The sequence below is a fragment of the Pyxicephalus adspersus genome, chromosome 9 (genome assembly GCF_032062135.1).
Source record: "Pyxicephalus adspersus chromosome 9, UCB_Pads_2.0, whole genome shotgun sequence".
Taxonomy (NCBI): Eukaryota; Metazoa; Chordata; class Amphibia; order Anura; family Pyxicephalidae; genus Pyxicephalus; species Pyxicephalus adspersus.
In genome coordinates, this window is record NC_092866.1 from 27324021 (window position 1) to 27345634 (window position 21614).

The following is a 21614-nucleotide window of genomic DNA, read 5'->3' on the forward strand; positions in this document are numbered from 1 at the left end:
AAATAATGCTAGGATCCTGGTTCGCATCTCTGGTGGAATATGTGAGTAAGGGTTTCTCCCATGTAATCCCAGGCCAGCCTGTCGAATGCCTTCTCAGCATCCAAAGACAGTAATCTTTTCTGTGAATATGTGCCCAGTGGGCTAGATTGAGCATTTTGATTGTGTTGTCCCTAGATTCCCACCTACCAGGATCAAATCCAACTTGTACCAAATCCACCACCAGAGGAGTAAATGGAAGAAGGCGATTGGTTAAGATCTTAGCATACAGTTTAAGATGAACATTTAGCAACAATATCGGCCTGTAGTTGCTACAGTAATCTTTGTCTTTGTTGCCTTTTGGTATTACGGATATGTGTGCATCCAGGTATTCCCTCAGAGGTGTGTTAGTATCTGAGAAGGGATTAAATGCCAAAAGAAATGATTATTCTAGAGTAATTATGAATGATTTGTAGTATTGTGTTGGTAGGACATCTGGGCCCAGGCTTTTGTCTGGTTTAAGTTGTTTTAAAGCTTTAGTAAGTTCTGAGCTCGGCAGAGTCCTCAGAAATGGGGGACAAGATTGGACAGAAAATGTTTAATGTCTTATATTCTGCTATTTGGGATATGGTTTGATTTGTGTAGAAAGGGAGAGAATATAAAGCTTCATAAAAAATCTTAAATTGTTTTGCTATATCCTCTGTTTTGGAGTGTACTTTACCATTGTGATTTCTAATTGTGTTACTGTGTTTGTGGCTCGGCGAGTGCATAGCGCTTTGGCTAAAAACTTTCTATTCTTGTTACTATGTTCATAGAAAAATTTGGAGATCAATGTGAGTGAAAGTTTGCCCTGTAATTCTAACAGATCTTTGAGGCATTGTCAAAATTCTGTCAATTTAGACAAGGTCTCTTCAGCTTGCGTTCTTTTGTGGGTGAGCTCTAGCTCTCGGATCTGGTGAGTGAGTAAATTTATGTCTTTTTGTTTTTTGAAATATGCTGTCCACTTAAGAAATACCCCCCTACCCCCATTGCCTTCCATATTATTTTAGGGGTGGAGTTTGGGACCAGATTTCCGTTAAAACAGTCAGTAAGGTTGGATTGGATATTATGCATTACTGCTGCATCTCCCAGCAATGAAGTATTAAGTCTCCAGAATTTAGCCTTGTTCAGGGAAGTTCAGGATAACTGTAATTGGAGCATGATCTGATATTGTAAAACATTCTATTGATGCATGGGACAGGTTGGAGAGGTCTCTTTGAGTAATGAAAAATTAATCTAATCTGGAATATCTACTATAGGGGGGGGAGTGCAATTCTTAGCGGATGGAAACAGTGTCCGCCAAGTATCATGTATCATGAGTGTTCAAAGTTTAGCTTTGATGATGCGCAGAGCTTTGTAAGTAAGTATAGCTGAACCTGTTGATGAGTCTAGAGTGGGGTTCAGGGGTACATTGAAATCCCCTCCAAACACTATCATTCCTGCTGCAAAACTTTGTAGGATGTTGACTATTTTCAAGATAAATTTTGGTTGAGCAACATTTGGGCAGTATACATTGGCCAGTGCTATTGGTCTCTGATATAATTGACCTTTCAGGAATAAGTATCTCCCTTATGGGTCTATTACACTGTCTTCTAAAATAAAATTAATCGAGATGGCAATAAGAATCGAGACTCCTTTTTAAGGGGATCGGGGCATGAAATACTACTGGATATTTCAGATGGGTTATTTTTTGTATGCGGTCACTACAAAAGTGAGTTTCTTGAAAAACACCATATGTGGTTCATGTTGTTGTACTGTGCAAAGTACCATTGACCTTTTCACCAGTACATTTAACCCTTTCATATTAAAATACATAAATTTCGATTTGTCATCACCTCTACATCCCCCTATGGAGGGGCTTCATTATAAGAAGCCATAGACATATATAAACAATATGTTAAGGAGTAAGGTACTGTAAAGAATTTTCAGTGCTATAAGTCCGACTAGGAAATTGTTTTGGTCAGTTATGTCAATGAAATAGATTTTTGAAATGGATATAAAAAAACAGCTGTGGTGGGGGTTCTAATGGTAAAACTGTATAACGTCAAAGACAGCACGAAAGCTGTTAGGCACTAGGGTGAAAAGAGGCTTTACTTTGAAAGCGTATAAATATGCATCTAATAGTAAATCAGAAATTGGGGTAGAAAAAGGTTAGAATTAAATTGTCATCACACAGAAAAGTCATTAGTCTCCAAATTTTTAGACAATATGTTGATATAACACAGATCAATTGGTGTCAGGTGCATAACTAGTCTAGAATATCAGGAATATGTAATACATGTTCATAGAGACAGGAGAGGACTCTGGTGGGGAAACTTCTGTGTTTTGCATTTACTGAAATCTTTAATATTATCCTATCTTTTCTCCAGTAAAGTGTATATCCTTTTATCCTTTTAACTACCTAATGTAAGGGATAAAATTTGTGGAGTATGTCTTCAACATTAAAGGAAGTTTACTTCAGAATATAAATATAGTCTAGGGAAAGGTTTCCCTTGTTCTGAATCAGTAAAGTATAGATACAGTAGACTGAGAAAATTATCATATTATTAAACTAAACATATCATCTCACCCAAAAATCTGGAAACCACTCAGGTAGGACCATATCTAAAAGTTTTAGTTGCTCAAGGAAGGAAGGCAAGTCTTCTGGTGTACCAAGATGGTAGGTTCGGCCCTCTGATGTAGCAGTTAAGCAGAAAAGTAATCTCCATCTATAAGGGATGCGTCTTTCTCTGAGGATGTTCAGTAATGGACGTAAGGCTCTGCGTCGTTGCAGTGTTTTAAAAGATAGGTCTTTTCTCTGGAGTGGGTTTGTAGGAGAATTTCATCTTTAGGTTGATAGCTTAATAAACATCTCTAGGATGTATGGATCCTTTCAAATTCGATGGGTGATTCTGGTGGGCAATTCAGTAGATTGTTAAATACAGATTGGAGTGTAGGAGCAAGCTGATAAGTCTATACTGATTCAGGAAGGCCGCATATGCGTAGGTTCTTTCTACAGTCTCTGTTATCTAGGTATTCTATTGTCTATGCAATTTTCCCCATTATAAGATAAATATGAAATAGAATCAAAATTTAGTGAATGCTTAGTTTCCCTATAAGTGCCTCAGCCATTTTAGAAGTTCACCATTGCGCCGCACATCAGGCGCCCGATCTATATATATATATATATATATATATGCAATAAGCTGTTTGATACGAGCAACATAAGTAGAATCTTAAGTAATCACAGTACACCACTCTATTCATCTGGTTGTCCGCCTCTTCAGATCCAACTTAATATTATGTGCATTAATTTATAAATCAACATTTTCCTTGCGTGGCAGCTTCCTTCCATAATGTCCTATTGGTAGGTTGCTTCCTTTAAACTTTGGGAAGAAGGTATCTATCTTCCCATCCTGCAGGACAAATGTGCGTCCACTTGTATATTTGTGCTATCAAAGATGCTATTGTTCTCTCAGGGTGACCCCTACACGTGATAGGAGTAATCACTATGCCAGTGTTATTATAAAGCCTAAAAATAGAAAAGAAATGGAACAGCTGTCAATATTTTTGCCTGAAACTTTCAAGTGTGACAAATGCCTGGTTTGATGTAATGCCTGCAAGCAGATGTTCGGTGTCCTCCAGGCTCCGTAGGGCAGCTTTCTAGCGTGGAGTAGTACTTTAACCAGTAGTAAGTCTTACCAGTTTCTGCTGTCTCCTATACTGAAAGGCTGCATGTGAGGAATGTAGGAGTCTCCTGAGGACCCAAGCTGGCGCCTGTCTCCACACAGTGTGGGTGTCTCCTCATGTTTGCAGAACACTGGATCGACTAGCTATAAAGGTAAGGCTCTAGAATTGCAAGCACCCGGTTCCTACTGTAATTACAGTGCTGCTTGGGCTCAAGGGGTGTATTTTTGTATGGTGGATCATAAAACAGAGTGGGTATTAGTTACTCTTGAAAATCAACAAATCAAAAATGTAAACTATAGTAGGACAAAATAATAAATGCGCCCCATCTCTGAACACAGGATCGCCCCAAAGGTTGCTAAGGGAGGTCAATAGAATCTATTGTAAGTTAAAGTTGCACTTTTAAAAATCAGGCAGGTCATTATTGCAGAAAGGGCCAGGTGATGTCCCATCTGCAGGATCTGATTGCCTCAGGGGGGATCAGGATGGAATTTGTTTCCCTTGTTGGAGCAAATTGTTTTGCCTTCCTCTGGATCAACTATGTCTATAGGGTTTTTATTTGGGATATGTTAATTTCCCTAGTGATTGGACTTTATAGACTTGTCTTTTTTCAACCTAACTATGTAACTATGAGATAAACATGTTGAAGACCAGCAGTTTCTGCAGATACTTTATCAAAACTCCTAATTGTAAGCTTAAGACATGATACGGTAACAGTAGAATGAAGAGATGGCAGTGAAAGGCTGAGATATGTCTTCTCGTGTTCCCCTGGAACAGAACCACCTTTATTGTTGCAAGTACCTTGGAAGGTGATCTAAGTGGTAACACTTAGATACCACTTGTAATGTACATATTTTATTTTAAGTTTGGATATATATAAAGATATAGATGTTAACATTTTTATCAATGTTTTCTGTGATCTTGTTGAAAGATATTCTTTGTCTTGGTTACACAAGTGTTACATTATCTCTCCAATGTTCCCACTTTAAACATTCCTTATCATGCCAAGATTTGGTTCTCCTGGTTGGACCATTAGACTGGGAATCCAATCCAATAATAACTCTTAATGAAGTATATAAATCTGCCTTCCTTCTTTGGGAACATATTTTGCATGCCTAGGGTCTGTGTTGCGTGGCATTAGCTTGGTTTCTTCTCCCCTAAATGATCTTTTTTCCTCCCTCTTGGTTCTCTTTCAGTAGTTGACTTTGGTGCCTTTCCTTTTAATCTGTTTTTCAATTACAGGTTTGCCTAGTTGTATCAGCAGAGGTTCTACGTGTCAATTTCATGGTTGCTTAAGGGCATTGCATTTTTATTGGTTCTCCAAATTTGGAGTGTTAGATTATAGTTGATGCTTCATTTGGGAAACTGGGTGTTTCTGGTCCTCCCAACCAAAAATGAGGCTGGTCTTACACAGCATAGGCAGTAGGCATCTATTTTTTTAAGTAAACAAATCGTGCAGTCCTCACTACAGAAGGTCCTTGGATGGGCCCTCTTGCCCAAAAGATAGATATGTAACAGAACGTACAATAACCCTACCCCGATGCAGTCCCACGCGGTCCTGGAAATCGTCTCAGCGTGCAGGAAGTGCCGGGCGCCGCCACCTTTACTCTTCTCTTCCTGTCTTCTTGCTATGTCACCTGATCCTGCACTGCACATATGCAAGATGGGGTGACGTAGCCTGCAGTGAAAAGGAAAAAAAGAAGTTAAGTTTGACTATATTTACAGTCATGTAAAAAAATTAGGACACCCCATTAAATATTCAGTTTTTTATTAGGGAATGTTCACATATTGATGTAACGATACATATCGACAAAAAGAAAGTGATTTAATTGCAGGTAAACAACAATTAACCTTGATTTACTCATTAAACAAAAGATATCTCCACCGCTATGGTTTATTAGATGCATGACATATTCAACATCCCACAGATAAAGAATATACTTTTTTTCCAAGTCTAGAGTACACACACTAGACTACTTCTTTGTGGATGTTTCCACTCTCCGAGCTACTACTTTCTCGGATATATGCCCTTTTACATGGTCTGGTCATGTGCCTGTAGTACTAGTGGTGAAGCTAGGTACAACTCCGGTGAGAAAATGTAATTGGAAACCTAATGACTTCTCCTTTAAGTATCCAAACTTCCACGCTGTGGGGAGCCCACAAACCAGTATTTCATGGTCTTTGCATAGCAGAATCCGCTGAACTTAAAAAAAAAAGATGCATTGGCCCTACATACGCAACTAGAGGCATCCCTAGAACAACTGGAATGTTCACTTTATGCTAACCCTAATATTACACTTTGTATAGTTGTAGATGTGAGGCATCAACCTATCAATACTATGAGATACTATGATAAGTTTAATAAGGCTGAATCTCTCCTAACTTGTCAGACTCGAAATCAAACTGCAATGGGTAACCCCTGTGGCTCCTAAAGATGCTAATGGTACCCTTCAGTATGATCTAGAAGTTAAAGCTAGAATTTTTGCGGAATACTACAGTTCCCTATATAGTACGGTACATGACTCGCAAACAGGGGACCAATCTATCCTTTAATCACATATCTCAGACTATCTGGCACAATGCTCTCTTCCTGTTTTAGAAGACTCGGCTGTTGAAAAGCCTAATGAGTCCATTACATCAGAAGAAATAGCAGCCATGTTAAAGGCCTTGCCATTAAATAAGGTCCCGGGACCAGACGGCATTCCATATCTCTAGAAGGAGAGGAAGCCAATCCCGCAGTGATAAGGTTAGAAAATACCACTAGAGTGCTTGCCGAGCCAATAGTACATAAGGAAAAAGTGGAACAATAGCGGCTCGTTATGGCGGAAAATAAGTCTAGCATGACATAAAACCTTTTATTTCAATTACTAAAACATATACTTCTTGGAAACATAATTGGTAAAAGAGGCCATGGCAATGTTTACCATGACTTTAAAAAATACTCTCACTAAAGAGTCCAAGATGTGGGTCAGTACTGTACTTATGGTCTTACTTGACGCGTTTTGCCCTAAACGGGCTTCCTCAGGGGATTGCCGGGTCCTTGGTATATTGACCTCACGAGAGGAATGTGGAAGAGTACATTCAACCCAGAAAATGCCATAAGAAGGGGGAAATGACTCGATTGGAGATTTTGGACGGCTATCTTAATGATGTAATAATTAATCCAGTTCTAGTAGATGGAGGCATCTACGATTTAAATGTGTACACGGGCTGCGGTTTTATTTTTTTATATATCTCCAACCTCAGAAGATATGTGTTGGATCTTGTAAGCAGTGTAAGGAATACTATTAAAAATTGGGAAGGGTATTCCAAAGAAGATCTTATAGATTAATTGAGAGGTGCTTCCAAGTACAAGGAAGAATTGAAGGATGACGATTCTTGCTTATACTTGGATAAAGAGCCACTATCTTTCCACTTTTTCTCTCATTCCATATCTCTACTATAAAACTTATGCCACTACCTAATGGCATACTTAACTACACTGTTCAATGATTTCTTAGAAGGAGCACCAATACCTCAAATATTGCAACACTTCTTCATATTGGTGTTCCCGACACCTGGTAAAGATCCTCAATAGCCAACTAGCTACTGCCTTTTTTGAATTTCAATTTAAAAATATGTACTAGAATTTTAGCCACTAGCTTAGGAACATATCTTCCTGGAATTATATCTAAGGATCAAGTTGGCTTCATAACTGCTCATCAAGCCGGTGATAACACAAGACGCACAACTGACATCAACTGCATAAGCTAGATCAAGGTGCGGTGGTATTAAGCCCAGATGCTGAAAAGGCTCAGTTGGCCTTTCTTAATGTGAACTCTGAGTTGGATAGGAATTACTGGCTCTTTTCTCCAGGCTTTTACAGCACTTTATACCACGCCTTTCACTGACTAAGTATGACTAACACATGCAAACTCCCCTAAAATCTCAATTCAAAATTGCACTAGTCAAGTCTGTCCTCTTTCCCCCTAATTATTCGCTCTTTATATTGAACCACTAGCTAGAATGATCCACCAAGATCCGGATAATAAAGGGGCCCCTATTAAGACTAAGTCATTTACTGTGTTATACGCTGACAATGTCTTATTGACCCTTACTAACTCTCTTATCACCCTTCCAAACCTCCATAGAGTATTGAATGATTATGGCTCCCTATCTGGTTAACACTTCCAAAACAGAAGCCCTTTTTATAAACTTCCCTCTTTCCCTCCAGCAGCATCAGTATTATTGTTTGCGCTCAGATTTCGTTAAATTTCACTTACTGCTTCTTATAGTACTTTATATGCTGCTAATTACCCCCCACTATTTAAGGAACTCACCTTACTCATTCAAAAATGGGCGCATTCTACCACTGTCTTTTTTCAGCCATATAGCCCCAATTAAAATATCTATTCTTCCTAAACTTTTATATTTTTTTGCTACATTACTGATACTGATTCCACCTAGATTCCTGCTCTAGATCTGCAGTCTGTGGCGGCTCCATGGTACATCCATTGATAATTGTGAACTGTCAATCTCGGAATCTTATCAGATCTAAAATGAGTCTCCTGCAATAAGGACACAAGTACCTTCTGTCTATGTAAATCTCAAAGTAGGGCCGTTCTTTTTTTCCAGTATATTTAGTCCCTTTACATTATGGGAGACCACTTTTGTGCTCGGCATTATAGTTCTAAATGAAAGTCACACACAATCAAGTACCCAGTAATTAAAATTGAATAACGGTTTTGTTTTGGGGGAGGTTATACACAGACAGGATTAAGAATAAGTAGGGGGAGGTGGGGGGACAATTTAGGCTTAAGAGTGAATAAACAACCAATCCCTAAATGTATAAGCATGTCCTATGTGGGGAAATTGGAATGCAATGGTGCTAGAGTGGAACGCCACCACATTCCTGCCTGAACTTCAGTATTAAAACAGTAATAAGTATTAACATACTAGAAAACTACTCGCAATATCATAACACAACATTTTTAGAAAACATTTCATACTAGAAGACAATTCGCTGCAGCCTGTAGATGGGAGGTCATCCCCAAAAGATTTAAGCAATCCCAAGGAGCAGCCTCTCATGTGGGGACCAGAAATCGGAGCTTATAAAAGAGGAAAAGCCTCCAACAAGCTGGCATACCCTGCTAAGTTAAAGGGGCATTACTCTCCCACCCAAATGAAGTGGGCGGCAAAGCTATTCAACAGATCAACTTAGACTTTACCCATCTTTCAGGAAAATCAACATATATGTATAACTACAGGATGTAAAAACTCAGCCATCCAGTGTCAGAGACAAAAGTGACCTCCAATGCATATTTAACAGATGGAAAGTCCTCATATAATGAGTATTCCTCGCATGGCTCAATCTTCTTCAGATATCAAATAGCTGCGTGGCAGGGATCTCTCGTGAGCAGTTGAGCACTGTCTTCGCCTTCGGTGTCATCTTGGGAGGGGCCCGGATGACATCCCATCTGGAAGAAATTCCAGACAATTTGGGATGTCTATTCAAAAAGTTCCTGTAATTTGTCATGGGTATGCAGTGTAAAGATCTCCATGCCTTTACACACCAGTAGATGAAAAGGGTGACCCCATTTATATTTTGCATTGCAGTCTCTGATTTTATCCAGGAGAGGTAGTATGAGTTGGATTTTTCTGAGCGTAGAGCTTGTTAAATCAGACATAATATTAATTTGAGCACTGTAAAAATCCATGAGACCAGTCCTTCCTCATAATTTTTTCTTTCACCACATAAAAATGGATTCTACACAGCACGTCACATGGGGCTTCTGCATCTAATCTATGCATACCCTGCACTCTATGAACACAATCAATGTAAATGTGAGAGGTTGGAGGTTTACCTAAGAAAGATTGAATATTGTGGACACCATGGCTTTTAGGTCAGGACCTGCAGTTGCCTCTGGCTAACCCTTGATGCGTACATTGTTGTGACGATGCCTATTTTCCTGGTCTTCAACCTGCAATATCAGGGAGGCAATCGAATTTTGTAATGATCATTGGGTATTTTACATAGACTGCACACATGTCAGCAGAGAGGCTGAAAACTCCTCTAAGGATCATACCCTGGTTTCTACAGCTGTAGTTTGCTGACAGATGTCATCTAGCTCTTTACGCAACGCCTTACAATCTGGTGGTTACATTTTCAATGTCTGATTTAGTGGATAATGTTTTCAATAAAGTATTCAAATCTATGGGTGAGAATCGATGCCCCTTAACACACAAAGTACTACCAGGACCCTGTAATTGTGATCCAGGCATAATGAAGTGAGATAGTCCAATATCTTGCATCTGTTATTAATGTTTGCAGAAAGATATACCGTATTTTTCGCCGTATAAGACGCACCCAATTTTAAAGGAGGAAAATCTAGAAAAAAAAGATTCTGAAAGATTATTCCCCTTCTGATCACTCATGTGCCATTCATACTGGTATTCCCCTTCTGATCACTCATGTGCCATTCTGATCACTCTGTGTCATTCAAAAATCCCTTCTGATCACTCTGTGTCATTCAAATTCCCCTTCTGATCACTCTGTGCTTTTTTTCCACTGTACGGCAGTTAGGACAGGGGAACAGCAGGTGGCGCTGTGCCCGCTTCTTTCGCTCTGCTTTACAGACAGGAGAAGACATGCGCTGACAGAGGAGAGAAGAGACAGACGCTGCATGCAGCCAGAGACACACGCAGGATTGGGTATCGGGTGAGTATATTATTTTAATTATTTTTTAACACATTTGTCGTATAGGACGCACTAACTTCCCCCCGCCCCCCCCCCAGTTTTGGGGAAGAAAAAAATACGGTAATCATTTAAATTCTGTGTATATCTATGAATAGAGTCACCATATTCAGCAAAATTCACTCATATGAGTGAAACATATGAGTTTTCTTTGGTAGGGTAACCTAGGTGATAGCATAAATCATCATGATCCTGTATTTATGCACTTTATGGCACTGACACCAGGTATGATATGCCATGTTTTTCTGACCACATCCCCGATAACAAAGAGAGGAGGGATGGGGGTTTATTTGTGGGGGCATGTGGGGACTAGATGTCATCTAAAAATGGTTTTGTAGTTTGCCTCATTAAGGGTAGTAGTAAAGGACATCTTAGATAGGGTCCCAGCCATGAAGTCTAGTGGGCTCTTTGCTACTGAATGCCACCAGGTCGCGACCCTTAGGGTCACCCTGACTGAGGAAGAAGGCTGGAGCGGTCTCGGTGTGGAAACTGGTGGCAGGTGAATTTAGTCCAAGGCCTACCAAGGGTCAGAGCAGGAAGCAGACAAACGTAGTCAGGATTCATGATCAGGTCAGGGCAGATGGCAGGCAGACATGGTCAAGGTTCAGGCACATGTCAAGACTGCCCACAGATATGTGAGACCAGAAAGTGCTACATGCTCTGTTAGCCAGAGACAGAGAGTTAGTGCTGTGCATGGCAGCTCGACAGGGCAGACAAGCACGGGATGCAGCAGGACAGTTTAGCAGGAACTGCTATGGGAACCGACAAGGATTGTGATTCCTGCAGCTTTTTGATGCATCCCAGGTCTTTTACCCATTGTTTCATATATGAGTTTTCTGTTCAGGTCAAACGGAGCCAAGAAAATGATAGATATTTTGTCCCTAGAGTAGTCTAAAGACCTACTAGATAGTTCAAAAGAGGTGGATGGAGGAGGAGGAGGATTTATTTGGTGATAACAAAAAATCTAATCGGCAGGAATTCATAAAAAAATTCATAGTATTTTTGTAATATTGACAAGTTGACCATAGTTCTGCCCTGTAGAAAGTCGCATATAGGAAAGAATCCACTGTCAATTCACCAACGTAACAGACAAGAAGCCGAAAGGTGAAAAGCTTCGGATTTCAGGACATTTATTACTGTAAAATTTGTCATACCATATAGAGAAGTTGATTGTCTAGTTTGAAGTCCACATCTCATGATATGTTTAATCGTCTTTGAACAAATTGTTCATTGCTGTATATCTATGTTGTAAAACAACAATATATTAGCATTATAAAAACCCTTCTCTCTTCTTTTTCTCTATCATGTTCATTTTGAATCTATCAACTAAACAAATTCCTAGCACATCCTGGTAAAAATGTAGGATTATAAGGATTATTATTCCGAATGAGATTTGAAACTGACCTAGGAACTAAAACGGGGAGGTGTGGAATAGATTTAGTAACTGCCAGGGAATGTTGATTTTAACAGTCGCAATCCTACCAAACAAAGATAGAAAGGAATGGAGCCAAGAGTTTATTTCTCTTAGATGTAATTCAAAATAGGGTGGGTAGTTAGCCTTTTATAGTTGAATGTAGGATGATGTAATATTGATACCAGGATAAAGGATAGAGGCTTTACCCAATTGGAAATCAAAGTTCTCTTGTTGAAGAGTAACCATGAAGTATGGTAAGTTAGTGGTTGCCACTATTGACTGCCAAACTTTATTGAATGTAGTGAATTTAGTAGATGGAACAAATTTGGAATAGTGGTTAACAGGAAGAAATGTGTATTTCCAATGTCCTGGCCCAGAAACTTTTATTGCTGCACTCGTCGCCTATAGCAAGCCCCTGTTCAGCCTTCGAAAGTTAGTTGCACCATCCCAGCACATAGTTGCCCCTCAGGACTTTTGTGTGCAAGATATGGTGTCTGGCGAAGGACTGACAGAGGACTAGGAGCCCACAGATAATGCAATGCCAGGATTCCAGCAAAGACAAGTCCAGAATACAGAGCCAGGTCATTCACAGGTAATTAGTAAACCAGACAAGGTATTTGAAGGGTAAGACAAAAGCAGAGTCAAGGTAACAGGCAAAAGATCAGTCCGGGCAGCATATACTCGCAGGGTCAGTGACAGTTAATCTTACAAACTCACACCAGCAGCAGCAAGTCAGCCTAGCTTAACGCTACAGGCACTGGTGACTAGGAGCAGTGAGGCTATAAAGTCAATAGCAGCCAATGGCAGTGCAGAATAGACTCAGAAACTAATCTGCCTCTAAAATTCTTTTTCAGCTGTGCACAGCCTCAGAGTGTGTGCTGGGGATACTGAATAAAATACATCTCAGGCTGCTAAAGGGAAGCAGGGTTGCTGCTATTTATTATTTTTTCTTGCTGCTGCAAGTGACAAAATAACCGCTGGACAATATAAACTGTGTTTTTTACTGAAAAGGCACACAGCACGGGATCACCTGACAGATAAGCATCTCCTAACAGACATAAATTGTTGTTGGCAAAAAGTCCACATTTGTGTTCAGTGAGTGCACCTTTATTGTCAGGGTGAGTTTTAATTGCTATGGCAAGGTGTTAAATTGCTAAATCAAATACAAGCAGGGAAAGGAGGCAACCTTGCTTTGTTCCCCTTCTTACGTTAAACATTTGAGATTTGTAACCTTTAATAGATGAAAAAGAAGAAATAGTGAAGGTAAAGAGGGTGTTTTTAGGCAAACGTATATTTTGGTGCAAAGGTTTTCAACAACTTAAGTGACATAAAGTAACAGTTGTGCTAAAACTAGGATAGAGTTCCACCCCTTACATAATCTTAGTGGGGTTTTTTACCTTTCAGACTGCTTCCTCTTTTTAATTTGTTACCAAGTGGTTGGCAAATACATTTCTATCTAATATGTTTAAGTATTGGGAGGTACCTTCCCTTTTTTTCATATTGAATTTACCCTTTAATAGATATTTGAGCAAAGGGTGTCATGTATAGGGAGGTCAATATGTGAGGAAAGGGGGATCCAAACCCCATTTTCTATGGTAAAAAGAATATGCATTTCCCAAAAAAAGACTATCAAAAATTTTGAATACATCAGGAAAAATTGCTTCTAATGGTGTTGAAAGTCAGTTTTTAGTGAATGGTCGATATTAAATCCAATGTTCTGCGTGTTTGATCTGGGGCTTGGCAGTGATAAATAAAGGCCACCCGGTCTGGATGAATTTACCAAGGAAATGATGTGTTGAAAAATTTGTGAGATCATTAGATCTTTAGATTGAGATATCAGTGTGGTCTTTCCCCGGTTTTAAAATTATGCTAATGATAGCTCTATTTTCATCTGTAGTAACTACATTTCATTCTTATAAATTAAATTATAGCAGGGACCATATGTGGAGCTAGCTCTTCTGAGAAGGTTTTGTAATATATGTTAGAGAATCCATCCAGGCTGGGTGCGCTGCCTCCCTTGATGAGTTTATTGGATTTAAGCACTACTTCTCCATTGAATTCCTTGTCCAAAAGTTTAGTGTGAATGTCTTTCGATTTAAGTAGCTGTAAATTAAAAAAAAATTGGACTTGAATGTAGTTTTGGGGATGGGGGCGCACATACATTTTTGTAGAGAGTTGAGAACTCCTCAAGAATTAGTTGGGGGTTATAAAACAATCTTCTATTTTGCAACAGGATTAGCACATAATTTAATTTCCCGATTGAGTGTGTGGACCAATATTGATCCCCAATAGTCCAAGTAAAAACTTTGTCCTGGGTCAAGCGCAAAGGGTGATGAGAGACTCTTCCTGGGAAACAGAAATTAAAAAACATCGTCTATCTGGATCCTTTATGTCCTTACTCAGAATGAACTTGTTTTTAGTGTTCATCACGTACTAAACCTGTTAAGGCGATTTCTTGCTGATCCCAGATCAGGTTCCCTCCCTCTCGTGGCCTTTGTTTTCAACATGTTGGGAGCAGTGAATAACACACAAGCAGCTCAAGCATGTAGTTATATCACTTCTCAAGACTTTATTATCACATCGCAGTTTATATAGTCAAACAACAAGATGGAAGGCACTTAGTAGTTGGTCAATAACAAGAAACTTAATTAACAACTTCGCTGAGCAAGATGTTTCAAGGTATAAAGCTTCAAGGTAAGAATGGAGCAAATATTGACCTACTGATAAGGAGGATATAACTAGTTATAGACACAACTCAATTATTTGCAAAAAACACAAAAACAACTTAACTTCAAGACTCAGCAAAATTACATTCCTTACAAAATGAAATATAATATGTTGGTTCCTATGAGCGTTTCTAATTGTTACCTGCTTCAGAAGGTCTGTGGCATTTGTCAGCAGAGGAAATAGGAGGAGGCTTGTTATCGCGGCTGAGTAACATTCCTTGGTTGGCTTTTGTCCGTCAGGAAGGGGATGTGTTTTGACTACCTCTGCAGAATGCTGAAGAAAATTTTGCAGTCCAAAGACAATCAATAGACTGGATCATATTGAACAAGAGTTGGATGGCACAGTTTCCAGGGTTACCCAAAATTCAAAGTAGATTTCCGCTATTGATCTTCGTCTAAAAGAGCTCCAGCTGAAATTGCATGATCTGGAAATCAGATGGCGATGATACATTTACCTCTATATGTGGTCCCCCAGAATTTCAGGGTCTATCTGGGGACATAAATAAGTATCTTTGTTTTTTTTGTTTTTTTGCTTTCAGATATTCCTGACTCTCACTTGGCACTTGATCAGATTCATAGAACCCTCACAGATCCAAAAACAGATGGGCCACTTCAGAATGTGATTATAAAACCTCATTATTTTATCATCAAGAAAACCCTTATGCAAGCAGTGAAAATCTGATGATGGAAGGTTTTCCTATCCAAATATTTTCTAAACCCTCACTGTTCACTGTCCAACATCAGAGGCCTTCAAGCCACTTTTACAAATTCTGATGGCCAACAATATCAAATACCATTGTGCCTTCTTGTTTCGTTTGATACTTCCACTTAAAGGAAAGACTTTCTTGTTTTCTTCATTTTCTGAAGGGGAAAAAATTGCTAGATATAAATTTGCTTCCAAAGAGCCCTGCTGCTTCTCACCCATGAGATGGTGCCCAAGCTCCTCTCTACATTTTTTGGCTAAAAGTTAGGAATGGTTCTAAAGCTTCAAAAAAGGTCATCTGTATGCATTATTGTGGATACCTACTAAGGGACTTTGGTATTCCTACCTCTGGGTTAATATTGTTCTGTGGATTTTGGGAAGCTTCTTGCTTCCCTCGTCGCCTGCTGAGTTTATATTGCTGGTTTTATGCTCAAACCTATTTACACATGTTTTTCATATGTTGTCTTTGCACTAGATTATGCACGAATGTCCTTTGTTAACATAGCTTGGCTTTACTACACCCCACAGGTTTTGCCGCCAGAATAAAATTTTTTTTATTCCTAATACTGTTTTTATTGCTGCTATAATTGCTAGCACTGGGATTTTTTTGGAGCCTCTAACTTATTGGCCTCCTTATACGCCAGACTTAGTGCAATTAATTTTGTCCTCCTGGGTATTGTTTTTTGCAGTTGGGCTCATATGGTTGCTGGACTGTGTGATCAAACCCAGGATTCTTGAGTTGTTCATTTGTGTCCCTGCTATTATCATGGGGACTCCTTTTTTAAAGGGGTAACATTTTTTGCCATTTATTTTAAATAGACAAGTTTTTAATGTATGTACAAGTGAAAAAAAAGTTTGATACTGATGTCTGCAACTTAGCAGCAGGAGAAGGGCAGTTTGTGTATATAATTTTAATAGCAGGAATTCCACTGTGCCCTTCAAAAGCGTATATAGATAATGAACAAAAAAGGCTGTTTGGTCTGAATATTAACACATCCCCACTAACTAAACTCTACAGCAACAAAAAATAATCACTGGTGCCAGTCTCTGGCAACAGTACAACTAGTATTACAGAATCCTTAGCACAGTAGCCTGGCTAGAAAAGCAAACACGCCCCCTACTGCATTAGATCACATTGTAATGGAGTATAAGCAAGCTCACACCTTCTCATACTGCTGTGGCTCATCAGGCCTGCAATAGGATGCTTGCTACCTCAAAGATGGAGAACAAATGTCCTTGCCCTCTCCTGATTAGTGCACTAGAGCTGCATGGGAGAGCCAGGGAATTATAAGAAAGCCAGTTTGGCAAACAGAAAAATGTTCAGGTTTTTTGACATAAGCTGAATGGCACATTGTTGGGGTGAATTGCAGATTGACCTGAACATCAAGCCTAGTCACCAGGATGAGTCACCAAAATTACAATCAGTGGTTCCCAGGGTTAGGGTCTTTTAAAAAAGTTGAAGAGCAATATAAAAAAATAAAAAACAAAACATGTTGTAGCATTGGATAAATAATGGAAAAGTTTTGGTATGCACAGAGATAGCTACATTTCCTACACCCATATATATTATTCACATGAGATGAGTTAAATTTTTTGAGTTCCCAAATATCTGAATTGTTTTTAATCTACATTTCATCCTGACAGCAAAAACGAGAACTGTTCAGGAGCAGAGCATCAAGTATAAGCTTAACTGTGGAACATGCATTGGAGAGTTTCAACTTCCTAAACTCCACTTCTGACATTGAGGATTCAGAGTGTTCAGAGGAGGATGGAGCACTAACTCATAGGTATGGTATATCAAGTAGTTTGTTTGCATTGTATTTTAAAATTCCTTTATTATTTACTATGTAGTCCCCAGTCTCAGTGTCTTACGCATGATTTTTACTAAATATTGGTTTTGTATATGTACTTGCTTTGGCAAATATGTTTTAAAATGGTAAAATAGGAATTTTTTTAAACATCGTTTTTAAATTTTTCAAATTTCTAATGAAATGTTTTTCTAATGAAATTTTTAATGAAAATTTCATTAGCTGTTTTCATTTCTCTAAGTAGTGGTATAAATTTCTGTAAATATATTTGAACATATTCATAGATTACCTATTTAGGCAGAAATCCTCTACTTTGATATTCACAGATCACCAGTCGATAAAGTCTTAAGTACAAGTGGAGATCAGCTTAGCACCTCTGAGATTTAAGGGTTTTATTAGCTAAAAGATAGGAATCAGGTTGGTTGGTTTGTTAGTAACAGGTCTTTTAAAGGAATAATATGAACTTGAACTGAGATGTGACACAATTGAACAAGCAGAATGTTTGAGAAAACAATTCAGCTATATACACATTAATGCAGCACTATAATTAAACCCAGGCATAGCAAGCACAATCCAAACACCTAACATGTGAATACAGATATATTTATTCAACAAAATATAGGCCAGGTGGAACAACAGGTTTGGAATAAAACAGGTCAGGAATTGAATCAGTAGCCCGGAATCAAAAATAAGTGCAGCAGGGAGCAGGCCAAGAGGATCTGGCAAGGACCCATGGAAGGGTGTGTCCTTCAAAAGAAGCTTCCACTTGCATGCATAATGAGTTTGCCCTGCATAAGGCCACCTGTCTGTGACTGGTGAAAGTTCATGATAGCCCAGATATTCAGCGTCGCCAGCAGAAGAAACCAGGTATGTGCAACAAACAGGCAACTGTACTAATATGTAAGCAACAAACAGGCCATCATGACAATATGCAAGTATTATGTATGTCAACATGAAAATATGCAGTCAACAAATCACTACAATATATGCATAACAACTTGACTATTGTAACCATACAAAATTGGCAAGTCTATGCAATATATGTCCACCAAGTGCACAATTTTACCAATGCATAGGCAAGAGATAGACAGCCATCACAAGGGACAACAAAAAATACAAGTAATGATACATTGGCAACAAACGGGTGATTGTGACAATGGGCCTGATTTGTTAATACTCTCCAAGGCTGAAAGCAATACACTTTTAACAGTGAAACTGCAGAAAAGCTGGATCACCCCTATTCACTGATGAAAATCTATCTTCTCCAGCTTTGGAGAGTTTTAATAAATCGGGCCCAATATGTGGGCAAAACATTTGCATTTGTTACACTACCAGCACAGCCAATGGCCCGTCATGTCACTACACAGGTAACAAAATGGCAGTTGTGACAATATACTGCCAAAAAGTGAGCAGTCACGATGATGATACATTCAGGTATTATTTGTAATGATTTAGGTCATGAAGAAATCTGATTTTTCTTTGGCATGAAAAGGTCAGGTAATCAATGTCCTGTGACAACAAAACAAAAATTGTTTGGGGTAAATACTTTTTAGCTGTCTGTGGCAACCGGTGGGGAAGGCAATAACAGATTAAAAAGTAGACATTACAAAGGAAACAGCAACAGCTAAATTGCTTGAGCTGAGACTCTTCCTAGTCGTAGTATGTGTCTTCAATCACCTAACATAAAATGAAGTGATCTCACATACTAGCTTAATGCATTTTATTCTAAGTGAACCTTCGTAAAAGCTGAAACGGTAGGCGTCAGTAGATTATCATCTGGATCTCTGGTGTACAACATGGAGTCTGCATGTGCACCCCTGTTCAGGCCTATCCCAAACTGAAAGGGAATAGGTTACTGCAGATGAAAGTATAGCCAGTCTCAAGATATGAGGAACCTACATTAAAGCCTAGGTTCAGACTGACAGATGGAAAAAGCATTCCCACACAACTCCACTGGACCACACTGTTGAACATTTGAGGGCTGCATTGAACAGTACTACCCCAATTCATTTTTATCAGGTTGCTGCAGGTTTGATGCTGCGTTGTACAATCTCACACTAGGAAGCCACCCGGTGGAATGAGGAAGCAAGTAACCCAACTGCAACCTCACCACCAGTCCAAACATAGCCTAAGTGTCAGGGTATCCTCAGAAGCAACAGAGTGCCCATCTTTGGCAGCATATACAGATTAGATTGGAAGGCTTAAGTTAAGCATATTTATAATAATGCTGAATAACGGCAACTAGTTCAAACACAATGAAAAACATCCAATAACAGCAAACAATATACCTACCAACAGACAGTGGGCAGCAGTCAAGAAAAAACACAGAGCAAGTAGCCACAGTACTGGCAGAGTTACAGGTCATCATAACGTCATTATTGAGATGTGGGGTCCGTGGGTACGAAAAGTTTGGCGACCACTGACCTAAATCATACTAAGAGGTGTCAGCCTAAGGCTCTGTTTGGGAGGGTGTTTGTATGGGTTAGAAATGGATTTGGTTTAGAGCTAAATTGTAATCCCCCATGGGGATCAGGGTCCTGACCGATGGCATTAATCTAATAAACAATGAAATTGAAAATTGGTGGGAGCATGATAAACCAGAAAGGTAAATTAAAAAAAAAATATTAAACATTTATCAATTTGGAATGGACCCCTCATTTATCCCTGTTGAAAACTGAAAAGAAAGTTGTAGATGCTGATTATAATTATTGCTGCGTCAACAGGGCCAGATTTCTCATAAGGCCTCCATAAGCCATGGCCTAGGGTGCCATTGTAACAGGAGTAGCATTTCTCTAGCAAAGAGAGGGGAGGAAACTGAAAATATAGTTGTAAATGGGGGCTACTTCTGGTGAACACCCACTAATTTGCAATCACTATGACATCATTTAAACATTTGAAAAAAAAAAATCTTGCTTGCTAAGTAGTAGTCTTTTAGGTGTTGGCACCATGGTGCTCCTTTCTGGTTGGAGAGATAATGTTTTTGTGTCCTGGAAATATTGTGCCTCTCCATTCAGGCACAGGTGTGGGTTTCTAGTAGTGCCTCTGTGTTGCCAGTGCATTCCTTTCTGTGAATGTCCAGGAAGCTGTGCATGCTTGCATGCTGTGGTTCATTTTGCATGTGGAAGAGAACTTTAGGCATCCATAGGTGGTGGCTAGTCTCTGGTTTCCAGCTTACTACTCTTGCTTCATTTGGGCTATCTTTACCATTGATAGGATTCCTTCCATGGAAGTTGGCATTGCATGTGTTCATGTGACAATTCATGGATCAATCTTTTGGTTTTCATCACTGGGCAAGCTAGGTGTTGGTATATGTTTTGGGAGAAAAATATTTTGTTACATACCTACTGTATATAGCTGTTAGTCTAGTTCTCTCAGTAAAGTCCAAGGAACACCGTTTGTTTTGTAGTTTTGTGGTGCTAAACAAACTATTCACTGTTACAGCTAGATACAATAAAACATACAGAGATCAAAAGTATGCATATATATACACACACACACTGTCTAACCCTTCCTAGTGAGTGAACACTGGAAATGTATACAAAAGGTCATACTAAAATTTACTTGGTTTCTGTAAAAGCTTCTTACAATTTCGATGATCAGTGAACGGGAGTTAAGCAATAGCAGTGGAAACTAGGCGTATTTTCCGGCGTATAAGACGACTGGGCGTATAAGACGACCCCCAGCTTTTTCAGTTAAAATATAGAGTTTGTTCCATTTAAAAAAAAAAAGTAACAAAGAAAATTTTTACTTTCAATAATAGAATTGTCTACCATTCTATGTAAAAAATAGTCACACAGCGCCACCTAGTGGCTGATTTGTAAATCACACTATTTTTTAACAAGCATGTAAATGTATACCGCATGGCTCACAGCGTTTCCCGAAGCTCTGCCGGCTGACCCGAACTCGGATCTTCTCCCCGTTCAGGGGATTGGTAAGTACCCGGTGTATAAGACGACCCCCAACTTTGAAAAACATTTTTTGGGGTTAAAAAGTCGTCTTATACACCGGAAAATACGGTACTTGAATTTGAGTCGTTAAAGCTTCAAAGTGATCCCATGTCAGTCAGACAGCAGGGTACTTTTCAGCTTTCCTGTCTTCCCCTGGCTGTAGAGTCCTTGTCCTGTTGAGTCCCACTTCCCATCTTATGTGCAAACCTTTTATCAAGAAAGTTTGTGGCCAGTCACAGTTGGTCTACAATCTTTCCCTTTCAAACTTTACATTATAGTCTATCAGGGAAGCAGTCCTGTCTGCAAACTTTAGATGGATGTTTTGCACTATAATTGCCATTAGTCAGCCATGTCAAAAGGTCTTTTTTTTAAGTGTTTACCTCTAAACAGAAATAGCTGATCTACAAGCTTTGGAATGTTACATAGTTACATAGTACCGTGTTTCCCCGAAAATAAGACACTGTCGTATTTTTTTGGGCTTCCAAAAACACACTAGGTCTTATTTTCAGGGTAGGTCTTATATACTTTTTTTAATGAAAAAAAACACTTACCATATTCATGTAGAACAATGTACATTTGAGAGTTTTATATGGTGACCCAAT

The 21614-nt window shown here is 39.1% G+C and overlaps 1 protein-coding gene across 6 annotated transcripts in view; it reads left to right on the top strand.

Annotated features, from left to right (window-relative positions):
- The window catches only part of RIPOR1 (RHO family interacting cell polarization regulator 1), a 299897-nt gene that overhangs the window by 202195 nt on the left and 76088 nt on the right, over positions 1–21614 (top strand). For all 6 annotated transcript variants that reach the window (XM_072422972.1, XM_072422974.1, XM_072422976.1 and 3 more), the window contains one exon: positions 16902–17044. In XM_072422972.1, the coding sequence (XP_072279073.1) occupies positions 16902–17044 (143 nt within the window). The remainder of the gene's footprint in view (positions 1–16901; positions 17045–21614) is intronic.